The 22,282-nt window shown below is 35.1% G+C and overlaps 3 protein-coding genes and 1 long non-coding RNA gene across 9 annotated transcripts in view; 3 read left to right on the top strand and 1 right to left on the bottom strand.

Annotated features, from left to right (window-relative positions):
* Window positions 1-66: 66 nt before the first annotated feature.
* LOC137001003 (chymotrypsin-like elastase family member 2A) lies at window positions 67-2,665 on the top strand. 3 transcript variants are annotated; one of them, XM_067358817.1, is made up of 6 exons: window positions 67-196; window positions 625-885; window positions 1,060-1,491; window positions 1,571-1,872; window positions 2,172-2,286; window positions 2,376-2,665. In XM_067358817.1, the coding sequence occupies exons 2-5, from the start codon at window positions 642-644 to the stop codon at window positions 2,274-2,276; spliced, it is 1,083 nt and encodes a 360-aa protein (XP_067214918.1). In that variant the 5' UTR covers window positions 67-196; window positions 625-641; the 3' UTR covers window positions 2,277-2,286; window positions 2,376-2,665. The 3 variants fall into 3 exon arrangements, with proteins under 3 accessions (XP_067214918.1, XP_067214919.1, XP_067214917.1); XM_067358818.1 differs by having other exon boundaries at window positions 1,571-1,828; window positions 2,172-2,665; XM_067358816.1 differs by having other exon boundaries at window positions 2,172-2,665.
* Window positions 2,666-3,475: 810 nt separating this feature from the next.
* LOC137001004 (uncharacterized) lies at window positions 3,476-5,600 on the top strand. The gene is made up of 3 exons (XR_010891151.1): window positions 3,476-4,009; window positions 4,261-4,842; window positions 5,109-5,600. It is a non-coding gene; the product is annotated as an uncharacterized lncRNA (long non-coding RNA).
* An 890-nt stretch (window positions 5,601-6,490) lies between these two features.
* Window positions 6,491-21,949, top strand: LOC105667578 (cilia and flagella-associated protein 47-like). The gene is made up of 21 exons (XM_067359025.1): window positions 6,491-6,536; window positions 6,967-7,116; window positions 7,194-7,438; window positions 7,538-7,920; window positions 8,070-8,454; window positions 8,524-8,809; window positions 8,943-9,262; window positions 9,451-9,965; window positions 10,288-10,585; window positions 10,829-11,133; window positions 11,199-11,441; window positions 11,506-11,689; window positions 11,784-12,028; window positions 12,096-12,438; window positions 12,670-12,828; window positions 12,970-13,183; window positions 13,335-13,553; window positions 13,781-13,977; window positions 14,150-14,384; window positions 14,509-14,670; window positions 15,671-21,949. The coding sequence occupies exons 1-21, from the start codon at window positions 6,491-6,493 to the stop codon at window positions 15,682-15,684; spliced, it is 5,148 nt and encodes a 1,715-aa protein (XP_067215126.1). The 3' UTR covers window positions 15,685-21,949.
* Window positions 15,100-22,282, bottom strand: part of LOC105667634 (uncharacterized) — a 70,234-nt gene continuing 63,051 nt past the window's right edge. For 3 of the 4 annotated variants that reach the window (XM_067358807.1, XM_067358808.1, XM_067358806.1), the window contains 11 exons: window positions 22,107-22,237; window positions 21,617-22,023; window positions 21,292-21,533; window positions 20,958-21,083; window positions 20,703-20,820; window positions 19,698-20,628; window positions 18,723-19,379; window positions 18,349-18,480; window positions 17,945-18,142; window positions 17,505-17,650; window positions 15,100-17,407 (listed from right to left, as the gene is read on the bottom strand). In XM_067358807.1, coding sequence (XP_067214908.1) covers window positions 17,301-17,407; window positions 17,505-17,650; window positions 17,945-18,142; window positions 18,349-18,480; window positions 18,723-19,379; window positions 19,698-20,628; window positions 20,703-20,820; window positions 20,958-21,083; window positions 21,292-21,533; window positions 21,617-22,023; window positions 22,107-22,237 — 3,195 coding nt within the window. In that variant the 3' untranslated portion in view covers window positions 15,100-17,300. The remainder of the gene's footprint in view (window positions 17,408-17,504; window positions 17,651-17,944; window positions 18,143-18,348; window positions 18,481-18,722; window positions 19,380-19,697; window positions 20,629-20,702; window positions 20,821-20,957; window positions 21,084-21,291; window positions 21,534-21,616; window positions 22,024-22,106; window positions 22,238-22,282) is intronic. The other variant, XM_012359546.2, reaches the window with a different exon arrangement.

Genomic DNA, 22,282 nt, shown 5'->3' with positions numbered 1-22,282 from the left:
GCCTGTCGATTACCCGCAGCAAAAGCTGGAACACATTATAGCGTAAGTGAATGTCCAAGATGCCGACCGGGCCAAATTGTTCCAGAATTTACACGAATCGATTATACCTGCGACGTTGAGGACTCTTTGCAAGGTCCCAGTACAATTTATTGCCAGAATAACAGGTGGTTCCCCGGCATTCCGCGCTGTGCTTCCGGTAAGTAATGTTTTTTCTATACTCGACATCAAAATAGTCGAGATCCTTTTTATTTATTAATATTAATTTTCCTACGCAGTGTAATTCGTAATAAAACACTGATACAAAGTAATTTCTCATAAAACAAAAATAAATCATAGACATACGAGTGAGAGAGATATCGAGCGCGAATGACTAGGCCGGAAACGAGAAACGATTTTTATCGCTAAGTTATCCAGATTCCCCCGCTCATCCATATACTTATTTAATGACCTTGTACTTATAAAATAAAAGGATGTCTAATAATTACTAATTTATTGTATCTAATTTATATTTTCTAGATAAGAGAAAATTATTTTTAATATGAAAAATAATACTCATCTGTTTGATTAGGTATTATTTAGATGTACCGATTAAAATACTAATTGCTCTTATGTAAAATATTTTAGCAAATGAATCGGAAGGAATGACATGTTCAGCGCTGTCCGAAGCGCATGGCGCGATTAGGCGATGCGAGGCGATGTGGGGTCCTCATAAAGGATGGGTGCCGTGTAACTACACTCTCCTGGTCGGCACGCGGGTTTTTCTCGAGTGTCCGGTATTTTACGAGCGTCGACAAGGATCCTCCAGTGTCATGTGCCTTCACGACGGCACTTGGAGCCAACCACCATTGAGTTGCGCTCCTATCTGCGGAACGAGAGAGTCCACAGGTCCGCAGATCGATAATGTATAATCGTTATTCGTAAAGCGAGTTTGTGTATAACAAATGCATTCTACAATTAAAATAAAAAATCTAACGCGTCTCCCCAAAACGGATCGTGATTTTTATGTTTCAGAAGTGAAGAATTTCTAATACGCTTTTTTGTTTCCATGATAATATTTAGAGGCGGCATTAATTATAAAAGGTTGGCGCGTCAAGAGGGAGGAGATGCTGCCGTGGCAAGCCACCCTCTTCTCGCACGAGGACGGCCAGTGGAGATTTTTTTGCGGCGGCACTTTGGTAGCGGAACGCGTCGTGTTAACCGCCGGCCACTGTGTTTGGAAAACCTCAGCGGATACGGTGCGCGTTGCCTTCGGGATTCTCTCGAGCGATTTGAGAGAGGCGGGGGAAAACGCGCAGGTAATCGACGTGGAAAGTATCGAACTGCAGGGCGCGTATCAAGATCACGAGAGTAACTACGCCTCGGACATCGCATTACTGATTCTGAAGGAAGCTGTGACCATCAATTCGATTGTCGGACCCGTTTGCCTTCCTCGAAATCCCGACGCGATATTGGCGGAATCTCAGAAAAACGGAGGGCTTGGGTTGGTCGCCGGTAAATCAAATTCTTTCTAATGACTGGCGATTAATAAACGACTTAGCCAACAGTTTCCAGAAATTTAAAAGTCTTCCAGGGATGGGACTGACGGAGAACGACACGTTCAGTTCGGTATTAAGAGTGACCACGATGAAGATCGTTTCCGACGACGAATGTCGCGAAAGCCAGAAGAAAGATTTTCGAAAATACTTAACTTACACGTCCTTTTGCGCCGGATGGGAGAACGGCACTGGAGTGTGCAACGGGGACAGCGGCGGAGGGCTGGTGATTCAGCGACCAAATTCCAGCGTCTGGGAAGTGCACGGGGTGGTTTCCGTAAGCCCACGGAGATTAGGTACCAGCATGTGCGATCCTAATTTCTATACAGTTTTCACAAAGGTATATTAAGTATACAGATGTCGGCGAATATCGCTTGAATAAATATATCTGAAACATATTTCAATCATCCCAGCAAACACAGAACATTGCAGCAATATTGCCGCAATATTGTTGCAATGTTCTGTGTTTGCTGGGATTTATTGATAATTTCAATAATGTCGATGGAATTATTGTTATAAATGTAAAGAAGCAAAAAGTGGCCAAAAGACAAGTGGATAATTATTATAATTCCTGAATGCAGTAATATCGCTCATACACTGTTGATGTATTAAATCATTCTGTTTATGATGTTGTCGCAGGTTTCAATGTACACCGATTGGATTAACAGAATCATCGAGAGCATACCGATAGTTGGCCCACCTGATCTTGATCAACAACCCAACAGAGATGACATCGTTGTTTGAACAGTGAAAAGTTAACATTTAGAATTAAATTGTCAATTTAAATAATATTAATTTTTATCGTAAAAATATATGTGTGGATATGGCTTAAACTATTTACAGAGAGAAGACTGAGAGTGGACATGCCCGCATTTTACGTGTTTCCGTGGGTTAGCGCCTCTATGTGCACAAAACGTGCACATTGAACTACGTAGCCAATGTCCACGAATCCCGTAAACAATGTCCACGATCTTTCGGGTCTCTTCCGTGCTACGTCCACGACTTTTTGGTTTCGATATGTGCTATATCTACAAAGTGTCGGTAATGCATACTTGTAAAACATGATTATGTATGTCAATCAGATTTGAAATATAAATACGCACGTATTGTAAATACATGTATTGTAGCATTTACTTTTGCATTTACAGTTTATTTAGCAAAAGATCAGTTATTTTCAATAACCTGTAACTTGAAAATGTACATTTAAATTATTTTAATAAATTACTTCTATAATTTTGTGTGTGTGTGTGTGTGTGTGTGTGTGTGCGCGTGCGCGCGCGCGCGTGCAAGCAAGTGTGCAAATTGTGTACCGCACAAAGTTTCATTTAACAATTAAGTTTTAAAATTTAATTCTATATTCTTAACACTACACATACACAAAATTTTGTATGCTTGTTCTGGAAGACTTTAATTTCTTCTAAAACAAATATTGTATATCAATTAAAAAAAACCGTGTCATAAAACTTGAAACTATATTGGTCGGATCGAATACTTGTTTATTTTTTAAAATATGACTGTCCTAAAAATTACCCTTTTTAAAAATTGTGTATTTACCAATCCTTTATAAATCAGATATTGTCAAAAATTATTTTAAGAATATCTTATTTATAAAAGATTGGTAAAAATGAAAATCTGCAACAAAAATGAACGCACACGCACGCACACGCACACAAAATTATAGAAGTAATTTATTAAAATAATTTAAATGTACATTTTCGAATTACAGGTTATTGAAAATAACTGATCTTTTGCTAAATAAACTGTAAATGCAAAAGTAAATGCTACAATACATGTATTTACAACACGTGTGTATTTATATTTCAAATCTGATTGATATACATAATCATGTTTTACAAGTATGCATTACCGACACTTTGTAGATATAGCACATATCGAAACCAAAAAGTCGTGGACGTAGCACGGAAGAGACTCAAAAGATCGTGGACATTGCCTACGGGATTCGTGGACATTGGCTACGTAGTTCAATGTGCACGTTTTGTGCACATAGAGGCGCTAACCCACGGAAACACGTAAAATGCGGGCATGTCCACTCTCAGTCTTCTCTCTGATCAAAGCTCGGCGTTAGTTGCACATTTCGGCTCGATTCTTGAGAGGACGCCTCCCGCTCTCCCACTACCGCGCAGCCGCTGGCCCAGCTGGGAGAGCGGGAGGCGTCCTCTCAAGAATCGAGCCGAAATGTGCAACTAACGCCGAGCTCTGATATAAATATATCAATGCAAACATATCGATAAATTAAATGCCGTTTCCATTCCTATTTTATATTCTCTTGCTTTAAAAACAAAAGAATATTCTCTACGGAAGATGGATATAAATGTCGGCCATGTGTCATCAAGATAAAAATAAATTTTATAACTTTAAGAATATTGATTCTAATCGGTGTACAATTCGCTTGATCGAAAATAAATGTTATAATTTCGTTCATTAAAGACATCAGCATGGCGAATCTTTCGGTGGCTGTAAGTAAAATATCGAAACATAATAAAACTAAATAAAAAAATACAGATCTTGTAAATCGTATAGAAATATATAGATCTGATTTTTATTAAGAAATTGTTATGTATAAGAGAGAGAATTTGTTGTAAATAAAAATGCACACAATGGATGTCTTATGCAAATAGCATTTCTACATCAATATACTTTTGAAAACAATATAAAATTTTATATTTCCTGCAAAGATATTATATTTCAATTTGTTATAATTTATTAGAGTAAGGACTCAATTGATCTGATGCAAGAAAAGAACAAAATACAAACAGTACTCATCACGAATAAAAATACAAGCGTAAGATACGATGATATTTATATCACACCGGACCATATAAAATTTGACGAAGCCTTTGAAGGTGTCACGTATCAGCAACGAATTACTATCAAAAACGTCGGAAGTAAACCTGCGTTCATCAAAATCCACCAGCCAACTTCTATAGTAAAAATATCTTACAATAAAAATAAATTCTAATTTTTTTACCGTAAGATACGAATCTATCATAACAATTAGAATTTTATAACAGGCTTTTCAAATAAAAATTTTGCAAAGTAGCATGCGAGTGAGTCCTGGATTGAGTGTAACAGCGTATGTAACTTATAGTTTTAAAAGAATGTCCTTATTGCATGCGATTATCCCGATCGAGATCAATGGAAAGGCTTTCAATTATCGTGTGTTAAGTACAATCGCCACCGGATACCTCTGCATCGAGCCAAAGTCGATAGACTTTGGTACCATCGACATTGGCTATACATCTAGTTTTAAAATAATAACAATTCGTAATGAAGGAAACAAAAGCGCCAGGTATCTGCACATTGTAGATTAATATTAAAAAAAGGCAGATCAAATTTTTATTACAGCATAATTTCTATTACTTACACGAGTAAAAATGATAGAAAACATATTTGACATAATTAAACTTGCTGAAAATTTGATACTGCTTTTTTAAAATCAAATATCAATTTGTATAAGTTTCTTTTCCTGTTTAATTTAACTTTCGTAGACTCGAGCTCAAAATGAGCTTACTTTGCACAATTGCATTTTATAAATCCAGAAATGAAAATCGACAGATTCTCGATCGATCTTGGACAAAATGATGTAGACATAACGGTAAAACCCTTTCGCGGAATAATCGGACCACAAAAAGAAGCGAAACTCCACGTTGAATTAATGTGCATGAAGGAGGGCGTGTTTTACAGCGAGTTCTGGTAAGATGTTCTCACCGCTTGTCACTAACTTTTCGTTATCGTGAGAAAGATTCGAACAATTTTCTCAGGATTAAATCTATTCCGAATATACGCGTTCCCATAAAAGTAAATGTCATCGTACCGCGATTGGTAGTTTATCATCCGAACACGATCGGCGATCTCACCCTCATCGAATTTCCATCCACAATAGAAAATAGCAGCAGATACGATACTTTCGTTCTGCGCAATATGTCATCCCGAGTCGCGAGTTATGTCATCCTTGGTGAGATTGACAATGAAGTAAAATACATTCAGGTATGAAATTATTCTAACTTCTTTGGACAGATTGAAAACTTCAGCCAATTTTCACTTTAAGACTCTTGCAAATGCCGAAAGCTCAGACGAGAATCTTTATATAATGTAATTAACTCCGCTAAGTTCCGCCACTGCCTTCGGCTTTTAATTAATCGACTCATATCTAACAAGTAGGTTTTACTAAAATTACTCTTGCAGGATATTGATCGTAAGCGCTATCCAACTTACGATGCTTTCAAAATTCACCCGCTTGAAGGACATATAAATCCATTTCAAGGTATCATCTTTGAAGTAAAGTGAGTGCGGTTATTGCATAAAGTCGAATCTGTCGTAAAAGAGATGAATGTGTTGTACATTATAAAAAAAATAATAGATTTTCGCCAACGAACACGTCAATGCAACGGAAACAAAAATGCGAACACAAACAGCGGACAGAATGTAAAAATAAATGTCAAACTCAAGAAAACGGAGATTTTATGGCATTTATTCGGATAGTTCGAGTGCATTGTATAGAATCAGAAGATATGAGTGCGTTGATTTTTCTTCATTGTGTATTATTAATATAAGCAAGACTTTCATATTTTTCTTTCAGTATTATATAGAAAGTTCCATCTGTCCATCTGAAATTCTCTTAATTATAAATTTTTTATTTTAATGATAATTCTACAGGGATTGATCCTGCAAAGGATTCTACGATAAACACAGAAAATTCACCACAAAAAATTTATATACGTGAGTGACTCTTTAACAATTTATGCATTAGAATGTATTAATACGGTTTATCTTCTTTTCAATAAGCAATTTTGTATTGAATAATTGTATAATTGATGTAAACAATTGGCCATTTGGTTTTAACAGAAGAAACAGTGATGGAGACTTCTTCTTTATCAACGTCCTGCGAATCAAATTCAGATACTTATGACGTAATAAAGCTCTGTCTTTACGGTAAAATGGAGACTGTACAGTTGCAATTCGAGCCCGATACTCTCTATTTCGGTGATTTAATTGTCGGTCAAATGTCACAGCGTGTTCTTCGCCTGACAAATTCTTCTGCCGTTGCACCGATATGTTTAAAATATGCACCGAACGCAGCTGCACGCTGTTATCCGAATTGGATACGGCTCAAGTCGAAAGAATCGATCGAAGTTCTGATTAAAGTTCGCGGCAAAGAGAGCAGTAATTATTACAAAATTTTTTTTTATACTTTAAATATGATAAGCGTTTAAATTACATAATGCGATATAAATAAAATCTCAAAAATATGATTTGAAAAATTTGTTTCCTGTCATATTTGTTACTTTAAATCATATAATTTTTTCTGAATACTTAAAAGTATCGAAAATATTTCGGACATTTCTATTCAGCTCTCCCTTTTGCTTAATATATTTTAAACAATAAATTTTACATTCTAAAATATTCTTTACAGTCAAATCTGCATTCAACTTGGTCTTTGATGTCATAGCGCATTCTTACAATTCGGATGCGTCGAGACGATGCCTCGAAAAGACCAAAGTTGGAAGCTACTCCGTCAAATGTATGGTGAATATTATTTTCAAGTCCAAAAACGATCTTCTAAGTAAGTCAATATTGAGTAATTAATACAAGTTTGTATCGTCTAACGTTTTCAAAAATTGATTTGGCTTTTCGGTAAAGGCAAAAGGAGTTTGCCGGCAATAAAAGCAACAGATGACGATGAGGAAATTATGAAACGTCTTCTTCGTTCGCCTAAATGGAAATCATTATATAAAAACGATTTGAAAATCGATGGATTTGTGAAATGCGTGAGCGAATCTCTATTCCAAAAATCGAACACAACCAAGGCAATTGTATTGATGCCATTATCGCCCTTACAAATATACAGAATCCATATTTATCCAATCACTTTCATATTCGGCATGGTAAGTAATCTAAGATGTAAATATAAAATATCGAATAAGAGAGCGGTAATTTCGATAAAATGCTCTTCAAAATGATTACGAAAATTGAGTGATTGATAGGTAGCATCCAATAGCTTCAACTATCATCGGTTGGTTGTTAAGAACACGAACGACATCCCGGTGATGATACGATTAGAAAGTTTATCGACGTGCATTCGCTTCCCAGAGGGTGACTTGATGATCTTGCAACCGAACTCGACAATAACGAGACTGATTGAGTATTTCGCGGACAGAATTGGCAAGTTTAACGGGTACATCAATTACGTGATTAACGATAATCACTGCTTCGAGCTCAATATTATCGCTGACGTCGTGCGCAAACAGTTGTACGTTGACAAAAGCGAGATTGATCTCGGTAAGGAATGGCTGAGTGAAGAAACATACAGACCAATAGCCTCTGTTATTCGAATTACAAACAAATTAGAAGCGAAAACGCATTTTAGGTAACATTATTTTGTTCTCTCTGAGCAATTATTAAAAAAATTAATTGCGCTAACAAGTATACGTCTTTTGTTAAACTTCTCTTTTTCGATCTTTTGATGAGTTTTAAAGATGCTGTAGAATAGTTATAAAGTTTTAAAATTTGTTGCAGTTGGGAAGTGCCGACGATGTCTGGATTCTACGTAGAACCGACATCAGGTGTCATACGCGGTAACACTATTTTATACGTTTACGTGTATTATAAGCCGAATGACGCTAAGGTTACTCATGTGCAAGCGATAATGAAGTGTGAAAACGAAAATTACGTGTCTCTGCGATTCAATGCACCGCGAGTCGTGCCAAAAGTTGAATTTATGACCGACAGTGCGAGCGTGGGGGAAATACCGCTCAATTTGCCGATCAAAGTGATCGCAGTTCTTCAAAATTTCGAATTTAACGAGGTGTTGTACGAGGTGGATAGCGCATCGTTGATACGCGGCTGCAGCGTTAATCCGCTGCGGGGAAAAATATCGCCACGTGGTATCGCGATCTTCGAGGTATTATGTTCTGCCTTAGTCATCGATATATATCGTTATACAAAAATAATACTTGCGATTACACGCTAGGTGCATCTTAAATTCGGCGTGTGCTGTCAATTTTCCACTGCAATCGTCGTTAGGATTCAAGAACGTCTACAGTTGCGGTACACGATAAGCGGCAATGTATCATTTCCGCAATTGAAAATTCTACCGCAACAAATAAACATGAATCGCGTCAATATTGATACTTCCCAGATTCATCGGCTAACAGCCACAAATATTGGAACGACAACGTTACAACTGCACGTTCCACTAGAAGAATATCCCGAATTTCGCGTCTCTCTGTCGGCGAACAGCAAAAATTCGGACATAGGCAAGTTCAGTAACATTTAAAAATAGTAAAGTAGAAAATATCTGATATTTTCTTAAAAGAAGCATCAATTCATAATATTAATTAGAAACTCAGTAGTAGTTTTCACCGCAATTTATATCTAATAAATGGAAAGGTACGGACGGTATAAGCATCGCCCCAGGCGCAAGTCAAAGTCTCTACTTACACTTTCAACCGGTCGACTTGGCCAGCTACGCTTTCTATTTGCCGATGGTGATGAATCAGCTGCTTGGTCCGGTGTCGATGCTGAATCCTAAGAGTATTAAGCCATCGGAGTTTCTGAAAGCACACGAAACTCATTACGCAAATTTATCGGGGTTTACTATGACACCGTTGCCTGATAAGCTACCCACGGTATCTATCGATTGCACCGTTGCTGGTCGTGTTGAATATTTCAACAAACTTCTGTTTAGATTCAATCTCGAGACTAACGAAGTAAGTTCTATAAACGCCGATGAGAATATAAAAAATTAGGATAGAAATATAAAAAGCAGTGTAGAAGGCAATATTTTTTACAATCAGATTGAATACTCTTTCCCTTCAAATTTTACTATCTATGGCTGAAAATACTTCAATATTTTATTAAGAAACTTTATACTAATTTTTCCATTTTTTATCACCAGTTGCGCGATGAATTATCTATAGAGAATCGGATAAAGCCGAGGGATATAGCGGTGTCGATAAATATCGAAGAATTTAACGAGATTGATTGCCCATTCGCTATCGAGTGGTCCCGCGGTGCGGAGATCAGAAGAACATCTGATTCGATCGAATGTACCTTACGTCCTGGCGGCAGCGTCTTCTTTGTTCTGGAGTTCAAGCCGAGAAAACGCGGCAGCTTTAGTGCCGAGGCGCCGATATACGTTCGCGGCGAGCTCGACGACGGCGTGTTCAATAAATTACGTCTCGAGGGCGAGTTTCCCGCCAGTTCGATCGACATCGAGCCGACGGAGATATATTTTACGCCTGTTCCTCTCGGTACGGCGATAGAGGAAAAGTTCAGGATCCGAGCGAGGCACTTTGATAATGCGGCGTTTATACGACCGAACTTTCCGACGACGTCGCGATGCTGCGGGGATTACAAAGACGAGTTGTTACGCATCGAATTCCCGAACAGCACTATCGTTCCTGCTTGTTCGTGAGTTGGATCATTCTTTCGCAATTTCCATCATTTTCAAAACTTTCCGGTATTAGATATTTGCTTATCATTAAAGTTCGCCTCCAATCTGTTACTCGCTAGAAATGCGTTTGTTCTCAAAATTCGCTCCTCTTGCTGTGCCATCTTTTGCGCTAATTTGCAAATCGCTATTATTTTCTAATTTTATCAATTTTTTATTCTGTATATTCAATGTATTTTTTTAATTCATTTATATGGTAGCAGGAATGTTATATTTTTCTGTTTATATCAAGCTTTCTGTACGTAAAAATAATATTTTACGTAAATATTTTTATGCAAAAAGATACGTGGAACTTGAAGCGAAAATAACATTCAAGAGTGATCGGTCGGTGTCGTTGTGCACAACAATTGAGTTTTGGGACAACCATGCGGTCGCTGTGGGTTTTTTAAGAGTTTACGCTACAGCAGACAACTGTCTGTTAACAACGTACATGTACCCGATAAATATGTCTGTCTTCGATGATACATGTGCGAGAGCCGAGCACTTGGAAAAAAGTGTTTCGCGTTCATTGACATTATCGGACAACGGAATGGACAAGAATACTCTCAACAATGAAGATATTTTTAATATATATAAACACGTATGTTTCTATTTTCTTATTTTATCCACTTGCTATTGTAACAGACACTGCAGAGCGCAGATTAAAGCCGCTATAATTTTGCTTTATCTTTCTATACTTTTTCATAACATTTTCTATAATCTCTTTTATAGAATTATGTGCTTTATTTTTATCTATAACGAAATATCTTGATTTGTGTTCTTTTTTGGAAGATAAGAAATCCTTTGCTCTATATTTTATTCATATATGTTTGCTTAAATTCAGGCGAGATCAAGCATTACTGATCCGCATTTCGGTAATCCGAACGATAGCGTCGCAAAAATAACAGATTCGAAATTACATTGGAATGGCGAGATAAACGGCAATAATAATAAAATAGACGACAAGAATGTGCAGAGAGATAAAAAATGGACAGTGGACGATAACGGTAGACAAATATCGAATCTCAAAAGATATTCTGCGTTCCAGAATACAAATATTCCAGAATCTATCGATTCTGAAGCGAAGAATCACATGCACGTTTTCTCTGAAAAATTATTGCTTTCTCCTCCCACCGATAATCAAAATAGGTAAAATAAATATGTAAATATTATATAAATAAAACGATTCTATCTTATGCACGTCTGTTTGACAGCTATGAGAAATATATACAAAGAATAATTACGATAATGGAAGAATGGATGTATTCGGACGTGTTAAAATTTCATTTCTATCCAAACATTCCTCACGGCATCACGGCAGCATTTCTGAACATCTACGTGAAGAGAAAATCTAATACAAGAGTTTTTAAACGTAAAAATAATGCGACTGTGCCATCATTTGTCGACGTGCTGGAATCGCTCGTAGGATCGGACATTCGCCTTTATCTGAAAGAGCAGTAATATTGTGATATTCGTTCATTTGTATACGCGTTTCTCTGAATACATTATTGTTTCTTTAAGGTTGAAGCAATTGTTACCCGAAAACGACATTGAGAGAGTCAGTTATGTCAGTTATGTTCTTGAGTTGTACGAGAAGATACTCGACTTTCTTCTATCGCGAGGAGCGTATTTAGTTCACGTTTCGCCGCAATTTCTCCTACATTACGACGATTATCTAATTAGCATTGACATCATACAGAATAATGTAAGTATGTTATGAGCTGCTAGCTTCGAGCTCTTTATAATTGAAGACCGTAACGTAAAGAATTTAAATCGTAATTTTGTTTTCGAAAATGCAGTCAACTATATTACAGGCGCAAAAAAGAAAATCTGATGTAATGCGCTCGCAATGCGAGCAGTTGTCGCGGCAATCATTCGAACGGCAAAGCGAGCAATCTTGGTTGGATGTAATTTTGCAGACGTATAAGTGTTTTGTGCTCCGTGGAATACACGAGCATAAATTTCGAGCGTTGCCGCTCGTCACGACGTATTCCTCGAGAAAGTCCGCGATGTATCGGGAATCGATGGTGTCGTCTACAACGAGGTCCGCTATTTCGCACTATTACACGTAATCGACGACCGGCTTCTAATTGAATGGATACGCTTTCCAGTTTGCCAAGGCAGTACGAACTTCACGAGAGAGCCATTCATAGTATTGCGAATCTGCCGAACGATAGACTCACCCCCGGTGACCAATGTCCGGAAGAAAAATTTCTGCTGAATTGGCTGCAATTTCATTACGAGCAACAACGCGCGCAAGATTGGATGACCGATCGCCGTGTGATCTTGAATCCGCGGGAGAAGCAGGATGTGACCGAATATCGCGCGATTCAGAATTTTCATCGCGATTTGTCGGACAGTCTGATCCTGATTGCGGTCACCGCGTCCTACTGTCCCTTCCTCATCGACGAGTGCTTTAGCAATTTATATATTCGTCCGAGAAATAAAGAAGAGGTAATCTAACGCTAAAACCGCTTTAATAATATAATTAAAGATCAAATTATACGTTAAAGATTAAAATTGTGCCTCAAAAATTTGATCAATGAGAACTAAATAAAGATTGTAAATTAAAATTTCAGGTTTAATCTATTTTCAATTTTTTAAGCGTAACGTCAGATACGTGATAATAAATATATATGATAAAAAATTATTTTGTGTAATTTTCATACAATTCTATCAATTTAGGCATTGCATAATGCTATTTGCTTGGTCACCGCTTGGAGAAAGATACGACTTGGCTTTATAATTACGCCGATACAAGTAATTAATCCGAATCAAGTACAAATGTTAATGCTAGTCGTCCATCTTTTTCAAGCTTTGCCGACATATATACCTTGCGCCAAGGTTTGTACAATTTACATAATTTAATATCATTTTCTAAGTATTTTATTTTCTAAATATAATATCTTGATTGATAACTAAAATGTGTATGACTCTATGTAATGCATACAATTCGTGACTAATATCTTCGCGTTTTTATTACAGATAAAATTTAGCTGCCCGCTATCCGAAACTGTAACCAAACAAATAAGCGTGTCGAATCCGACAGATAAGACCGTATATTATTTATTGTCATTCCTAAGCAATGCCAATTGTTTCTTCACTGTTTTAAAGCCCGTCTCGATCTTGCGTTTGAACGCGCACGGCTCCGGCCAAGTGCAAATACAGTTTCATGCCAAGAAAATACAGAAAAGCAAAGGTAAACCAAACACTTCGGATGATTTTCTGACTCGATTTACCTCGGGAATCATACAAAGTGTTTCGCCAAATTTGATCTACAGTAACTAACTTCGTTGTCAAGATAAAGTTCAAACTCTTACCTGTAATGCCAAATATCAACTTATTAACAGCGTACTTGTTGCTCTGCGGACGTGCTGTTGGACCATATTTCGGGAGAAATCAGACTATCGTCTTGGAGGGTTACGTCGATAATCTGAAAATAACAAACGAGTATGTTATACGCAGCAAACTGTATAAAATCGTTGACATAAATCTCAGAATCAACGTACCTTATCGAAACGCGGCAGAGTATGATATATGGATGACGGAAGAACGGCCGAGCCATCCCTGTAAGACAATAAAAAATTAGTTGAAAATTTTTACGTTATACTTTTAAAGTCATATTTTTTTAAATATTAATTTTAAAAGGAATATATAACATAACAAATTCTATTTGAAAAAACTGTGTGTTAGCATTTTAATATTTGCATTCTATAATTAATATACCCTGAAACAACTTATGTTCTTCACGTCATAATTATCAATTATGATACAGTAATAATGTGAATATTTTTAGCGATTCTAAAAATGACACAATGGTGCGAATTACGTGCTAGAAAAATACCGCGGAGACTTTTCTTGAATCATAAATCATTGATCGTTACTGAAGGTGCATCAGAAGCGAATTTGTCGATCACTGTAGCATGTATCGTAGCTAAGCATCAAACTTTTTGGTTGATCTTCCAAGCAAAGACGGGTGACTTTATTATCCAAGTGAGTGAGCTGAAATATAAGCAAGTTGTTTTATGATATTTAAAAGTACGAAAACGGGTCTATAAGCAAAAATATTATTCGAAAATAGATTAAATCAAAATATATTTAGTGAACTGAAAATGTTATCAACTGCTTTGTGAAATTCTCCATATGTTTGTTATAATCATTACAGATAAACTCGATTTGGCAAACATCTGTCAATGATCACATCGTCGTCGAGTGGACGACTCAAGGGGAATGTGTTTGCTCCGATTCGCGAAGCATAAGAGATGCTTGTCCGTTTAACATTAACCTGCCTATACCATCGCGAAATTCTCAGTTTTGGAAATGCGTGGTCAAAATGTTTGAGAAAACTCTTGATTCTAGAGAACGCCAGTTTTGGGCCAAATTTTTGTCCCAATACTCGAGTATGTCGTTTTAATAAATTACTTAACATGTAGAATATCGAAAAATTTTAAAACGCATTTCCGCCGCGTCTTCTTAATCTATTTGTACTCAGTTTTTGATCTTTTCTTTTGTTGTCGATTCCAGGTACATACATTGAATTATGTTTAATACGATGGTTGATGAGAGATGATGATGATTCCGCGGCTTTGGAATTTGTCCATATTTTTAACACCACGGTCACGTATAAAGTAACGATTTCTGACAAATTGAGTCCCCTTGTTGTACCAGAATATATCACTATTCAAGGTAAATAAAATTAAAAATTTACCACCATAATTTATTTTTATATTTTGTTTGTGAATTAATTCTATATATTAAATATACAGAAACAAATCTGAGATACCTTTTTAACATACATATATGTAATCAAGATGTGAGACCGTCCAATCAGCAAATTCCAATAATTGCGCATATTTTACCAACAACTCCTCTATTGTATGAAACAACAATCACTCTCACATCCTTGGATGGCAAAGAACTTCGAGTATATACTATCAGCTGTTTACAGTCATAAAAGCAAGTTATCACTATTGTACAACTATATATTAATTGTAATTTATTCATGTAAATTATTGATGTAAATTTTTATGATTTGTTTCTTGCTTCTGTAAAAAATTAGAAATGTGACAGTAATTAAAGAAGCAATAGAAAAAAAGAGTAGTAAACATCAGAATATACATGATTTGAATATGTATATTTAATCATTGATACATACGTACATGGTTGTTTTGTGATCAAAGTGAAATACAATTTCTTATTAAGTATTTCTTTTTATAAATCAAAATTAGTCAATACTATCATCGGTAACAACAAAGAAATTTCAACTCTGACAAAAGGCAGTAAAAATTGTTGACTAATTTTAAATTATAAAAAGGAAATACATAAAAAAGCATTACATACGAGGCGGAGCACATAAAAAAATAATTATATACGGAGCGGAGCAATATCCAAAAGCTTAAAACGATTATAAAGTGTATAATCATGAGGGTAGCAATAAATAACATTACGACATATGGTCAAAGAATCTATAAAAAAACTCGATGTACGCATTTAAAATGCCTTAGATATGAATATTCGAATTCATGCCTGAATATTCACATATTTCTGAAAACTTTAAAAAGAATTATGTATTTACATCAAGGCGAATATTGCCTTTCGTCATTATACAATAGTTCCCGGAATACAAGAATTTGTTCGAAACTGACTGATGACTTCAATTGCTAATTGCGGTTTATCTGTTTCTCAGGAACTAATTCATAAATCTCTTCGGATCACCGAGGACGAAAATAGGATAATAAGAAAAAACAAGATAATACTACATATCTCATACCTCAAAGGAAACCATCTCATACAGCCAACCTCATTATTTGGTATCACATAATCCTTGAAGTCGATATGCGGGCTGATATTCAGGTAAGGCTCGGATAGGAAATACAGGAATACAGGAATGCAGGAAGAGTATCTTTCGGTTCCTAAACAGTGAAAAATATGTGGGAACTTATATTATATTCTTATTCGGGAACTATTGTATCTGTTAGGGATGTGCGGATACTAATAAGGTTCGATTCGAATGGCGTTGTTAAGTTCAGGTACTCACTAAGTTCAGTTAACTTGAATATTTTCAATTAACCGAATCTTATTTCTAATTCGGAAAGAATCGAAAATCCGATAACATTCATCATTGCTGACAAAAAATTAGATTAGATTCGATTAAAACAAGATACCGAATACCCGAAAGATTTAGGGTAAGAAGTTCGAATCAAACATCAGATACCCGAAAATTTCGGGTGTTCGCACGTCCCCAATACACACTATCAAGAATTATACTATCAAGAAACAGTACTAAAATGCACTGTTCCTTGTGGGATAGGATCAAATTCAGTATTTAAATCTATTACTTACAGGTAATAGATTTAAACCAAAACATATTCAAATGTTAGCAACAGTTTAGATTTGGAAAATATACTAAATTTGCGTTAAATCTATTATTTATAATAGATTTAATGAAATAATATAATCCAATATATCTATGTAGACTGTCTAAAGCCAGTATTTCATAGCTGGTAGAGACTCGTCGAGGCAAGCTACAACAAATCATTCACAAATCGTAAGATAGGGTAACTTGCCATTGCTTGTGGCTTAAGGCTTTCCGTTGAGTATCGGAAAATAAGTCTCAAGTCAAAGTCAAACTTTCCGAGCCACGAGCCGCCAATCGCGCGCCGTTGAACCGTGACTTGCTTTTCGATGCTTGCATAGGCTTATCGAAAAATATATGTATTGTAGTTTTACTATCTATTTCAAACTAAGCTCGATGAATTGAAAATGAACAAACTATCCAAGCCGCGAATTGTCACAAGTTAATGTGCATTGATGCACGGCTTATTATAGCTTGTTGCTTATCATTTTGCAAATCGAGCATATGCAAGTACCTATATTAAGCAAGTCACGAGTCATGATAAACCACCAGTTGTGAGATACCGGCTTAATGATGATTTACAAAAATGCAAGCTATACAAAGGACCAAATATTTTGAATGTAAAACATAAGTTAACGACATAGACGTTCGTAGAACGACTTCGACGTCCGTCGTAGACCATCTAAAGAATGGTATCATTATACCATCTTTAGGTTTAAAACATTTAGTCCCATTATACATATCAACTTACATTTTCGTAAGTTTGTCTAAGGGTGGATTTATGTCTTCAATTTGAGACATTTGGTCCCGTAAATATTATAGCTTACACTTTTGTAAGCACGTACAGTTACGGAACCGATCTGTTCGGAATATACTTTATCCTATCCCTACTAACTATATATTAATAATAATATGTTGTCCTAATTCAAATTATATCTATAATTATTAGATAGTACGTATGTCAAACTTTCTTTTTCATGCGAGCTTGTGCTTTCTGCAAGAGATAATCGAAAGATTGCTCGTCTGCTTGAGGTAGTCTGTTAATTGATGAACTATTCGACATATTATCTAGAAAGAAAATATAAATTATTTCCAACTTCAAGATGATAAAACTTTTGTATAAATATATATATATATATGTATATATAATACGATCGATTCTTACCAAGATCTGTATACGTATCTTGACAAAAAGTTCTACGGCCACCAAAGGATAAATCATATCTAGGTAAAGATGGATCGTCATTACCGTGCTCTTTGGCGTGATAAGCATCAGCTCTATGCTCAAAAGTGACGAAACCATAGTTATTGCTGAAACAAATTATACATTTGTAAATAAGTATTAATGAATTAATAAGCATTATTTGATCTCTGACTGCTATCGACACGCTTATAAATGCTCGTAAAATATAAAATATTGACAAAAAAGGTTTTATTTGCAATAAGTTTTTTTTAAATGTGAAAACAATCTGTGCAACGCAGAAAAAAGTACTTTCTATACAGAAACAATTGTTATTTTAGTTTACTCGTACGCAGCGTGCACGTTTATTTTTAAATGTCTCGCAGTCAAAGAGTTGAGAAGAGATTGAAGTAAAAAATACATACCCGTTCTTATTAAAGTGGAGACTGATATTTTTGATGGGTCCATACATTTCAAATCTATTGGTCAAGTCCGCCTTAGTGACCCCTTCGTTTAGACGACCTACGTAAAGTATCTTACGTTGCTCTACATCTTTTCTCTTCGTCTCTTTGTAGAACCGATCAGAATCATAGGATCTATCGTAGGAATGCTTCGGTGATGATCTAATAACATTAAATTACAAATGTGACGAAAAAAAGTTTTAACTTTCCTTGTCTGCTCAAATTTGTTAGTCGATAGTAGAAAATAAACTCTTTAATTGACGATCACTACATAAAATCAACATAATGATAGCAGACTATAGTAGGAAATATATTAAATTCGTTTTTAAATAGTTTTTAAAGTTTGTATTTCATAAAATATGTTTTACCTCAAATTTCTATAGACACGATGACTGTAAGACTGTCTCTGGTATTTATCAAAATTTCTCTCGCGTTCGGCGTTATCGTTTCTATGGTAATTTGACCATCTATTTCTTCCAAAATTGGAATCAGAAGAAGACCTACGAGAACATCGTTCTTTCTTTTAAAAAATCTATATTCTTACTTAAACCAATTTTATTCGTAAAATAACTTTAATTTTGTACATTGTATAGTTCTGATTAACAAAGTAAATGATTACTGATAAAATAATTTAATTCAGAAACTATCAGCTGACAATGGAGAGGTTAAAAATAGAAATTTTCAAATTATTCAATGAATAATTTAGAAATTTTCAATGTATTCAGATTTATCTTTTACTCACCTTGAACAACTGGAGTGATAGTGTGAGGAAGTTCTGGATCTGGAACTTGATCTAGAAATAGATGTTCCGTATGACCGCGATTGCGATGACCAACTGCTCATTGAACTAACAGAGCTGCGTCGATGACTCAGTTTTCGTCGACGAGTATTGCTGTGTCTGCGGGATCTACTTCTACTTCTACTTCTACTTCTACTACTCCTACTCCTACTCCTACTTATGCTTCTGCATCTGCTCCTGGTTCTTGTTCTGCTTCTACTCCTGCTCCTGGATTTACTTTTGGTCCTGATCCTGATCCCTATCCTGGTCCTGGTACTGGTCCTGGTCTTGCTCTTGCTCCTGCTCTTGCTCCTACTTTTGCTCCTGTTCCTGTTCCTGTTCCTGTTCTTGTTGCTATTCCTATTCCTGCTCCTACTTCTGTTGCTGCTTTCGCTTTCACTATCATCTGTATCTATGATTATTATTGATCTGCTCCTACTTCTACTTTTGCTCCCAGGTCTGTTTCCAATGCTAGTTCTACTTCTACTTTTACTTCTGCTTCTACTTTTCTTGCGCTTAGTCTTGCTTTGCAAACTAGATTTACTTAAACTGTTAGAAAGATTATGTTTATTGCTGGGACTTTCTTCGTTTATGTTTTCTATTATTATGTCGTTTTCTTTCCTGTAATATTGCATAAGTTATTATAATATAATAATTAGAACATGCGAGATTTGTAAGATTTTACAGTGAACTGTTTTAGGAAGGTTATACTGAGATATATTGAGATATAATAAGATATATTAAGATAAACTGAGATAAAATTGTTTTTTTCGACAATGCATATACAGTTATTATTGTGCATATGTCATTATACAAATCAAATACATCAATTCGCCTAGTGACTTTTAGAATAAAAAAAAAGAAATTTTATTGTAAAATCTAATAAATCTTCACTTCCATACAATAAGAGTGTATTAATAATAGGTTTTAATACGTTACCTTTCTTCGCTTCCCTCTACAATGACTTCTTCACTTTTTTCTACGATCAATGACTTTGAAAATTCAAAGACAGTTTCATATGTTTGTATTCCTATACTACGAGTTTGTAATTTTGCCTTGTTCTTTGTTTTTTCGATATCTGATTCTTCCATTATAAATTCTCTTTCGGACCAAATTGGATTGTTAAAGTTGTCTTTAATCGGCTCTGTCATAGTGAAAGCATGATAAACATACTTCCATGTTGTGGATTGTGCCAGAGAATTCGTTTTATTATTACTATTTAGATCTCTTCTATTTCGATATTCTGCCAAATTCAATTTTTTACGAGGCTGTTTCTTTTTTTCTTCGTGTGATGGCGATTCTGAAGTATTTTGTACGATTAAATCCTGTACTCGTTCAAGATACTTGTTCATATTGCTTGGAATGGACGCTACATTTTCACTAGAGTTACTCTTTAAAAGCGAAGACTGTGATATATTTGGTGGTTTTTTTAACACGGACATCATTTGTATTTTACCACTCGCTTGCATATTCCGTGATTCTATAATGCTTGCAGCCAAAGCAGAGCGAATCTTCACTTCATTTATAACAGATCTTTTTTTAGAATATTTATTTGGAGCGTCCACATTTTTCATGGATGATAAATTATTTTCTTGAGATTGTTCTAAGGGAATCTTCTGACACTTGTATTTATTTTCAGCAGCAATGTCGTTGGTTCCATCTGTTTTTGTGATCGTTAAGGTAAAAGTTGCTTGTTTTTCAATCTTATTAAATACATTAGTTTTAGCCAATTTCGGATCAGTACTACAAGGCAATTCCTCGAGTCTGGTAGAGTGATGAAGTTGTTCCTTCGAATTACTGTCATGTTCTTTGGTTTCATTGTAAATCTTATTTCTTATCACTTTAGTTTGATTCAATTTTAAATTAGAACCTATAAAAAATAAATAAAAGAGTTATTACTTTTAAATGTAATAGTTTTTTTCAGCAATAAACTATCATACTTACAATATTTACTAAGCAAGTGTTTCGTACTAGGAAGAATTGGATTGCAATAATCATGGTCTCCAATTATCGGAACCCTGCAAATATTTGGACTCCTTGGTCTTACTGTCTTCGCTATTAACTAAAAAGAAGCATTTACAATTGATGAATTATATGTTGTTGAATATTTCATAAGTGATCCGTATCCGAGACAAACAGTCGTGCAAATTTTACATAATAGGAAATATTGTCATAGTATAATTTTATTGCGAAACTTACTTCACATTCTTTATATGCCTTTATATTCTTATTACAATTTGCTACAGGTTTTCTAGTTGTTTCACAGTGTTTCGTAGTTTTTGGCATGGCTGGTATTATAGAAATATGTTTCTTCGGAGCTGATGCCTAAAATTAAAAAAAAAAAGAAAACAATTATAATAAAGGCGTGATCATAGCGTGCTGATTTGTGTGGTAGTCTAGCATATCAATGATGGTAAATTTGATCTGCGAGAAGTTGTCAATGTTCAAATTTAAGCACACGAAGAAAAATAATATCATCCTTTCCTATTTGCATATTATTGTAATAAATTATAATATTTATTTAATTAATTACCTTTATCCTATCAATTACTTCTTTCGGTGGTGAGTTTTGCTGTGGAATGCAAGTTCGCGGAGATTTCTTTGGCATGTTATTCTGATCTTCATTCTTCGTTACTTGCTGTGTTTTAGTAGAATTCATATAAGATATTGAATCCTTTTTGATCTCTGCTTTATTACATTGAATTGGTAACACTTCCTGTTTTTCAGAAGCCTCAAATTGTTCAAGCAAACTCTCTACGTCAAGAGCTTGTAGCACTAATAGAAAATAAATTTTAGTTAAATGAATCATTTTGATCTAAAAATTTTATACACATCTGTATAAATTGACTAATAAATACCTGGTATTTCATCTGGTATTGTTTCAACATCTATACAATCTTCTGATTCCTCTTGTTTAACTTCTGCATTTTGGTTCTTTTGATCATGATTGATTTTTATATTTTCTTTCTTTTGAACTTGCTTGACTTTTATATTTTCTTCCTGCTTTTTATTTTGCTTAATTCTTTTATTTTCTTTCTTTCCTCGTGTCTTTGTTGCATTTGTATTTTTCTTAGTAGTATATGCACTTCTTCTTTTAGGTTCAGGAGCTTTTGGGGGTGATTGAGTAGGCAAAGCAATTGAATCATTAACTTTTTTGTCCATGTGTTTCTGCAAGTGCGAGTCTGAGAAAATCCTCGAAAAATTCTCTGTACTATCATTCTCTTTAGAAACGACTGCACTTTCCGATGCAAATAAAAATGTGTCTCTACAATATTAAAAAAAGAAATATATACATACATATATTTATATACATATATATAATTTTTAAATAAGTATAATGAAATTTACGGTTTTTTAGATATATCTTCAGTATAATTGATCTCGAGAGAACTTGGGAGATTTAAATTAAAACTCCTCGAGTTAATATAGTCACTTTCAGCCCAACTTGGCAGTGTATCTTGCCGCTTTCCCACTAAATCCTGTAAATAAATTTTTTATAATATAAGTATATTAATTGCCATATT

Source organism: Linepithema humile, chromosome 7, assembly GCF_040581485.1.
Source record: "Linepithema humile isolate Giens D197 chromosome 7, Lhum_UNIL_v1.0, whole genome shotgun sequence".
Lineage (NCBI taxonomy): Eukaryota > Metazoa > Arthropoda > Insecta > Hymenoptera > Formicidae > Linepithema > Linepithema humile.
This window is presented reverse-complemented; position numbering and strand designations above follow the sequence as displayed.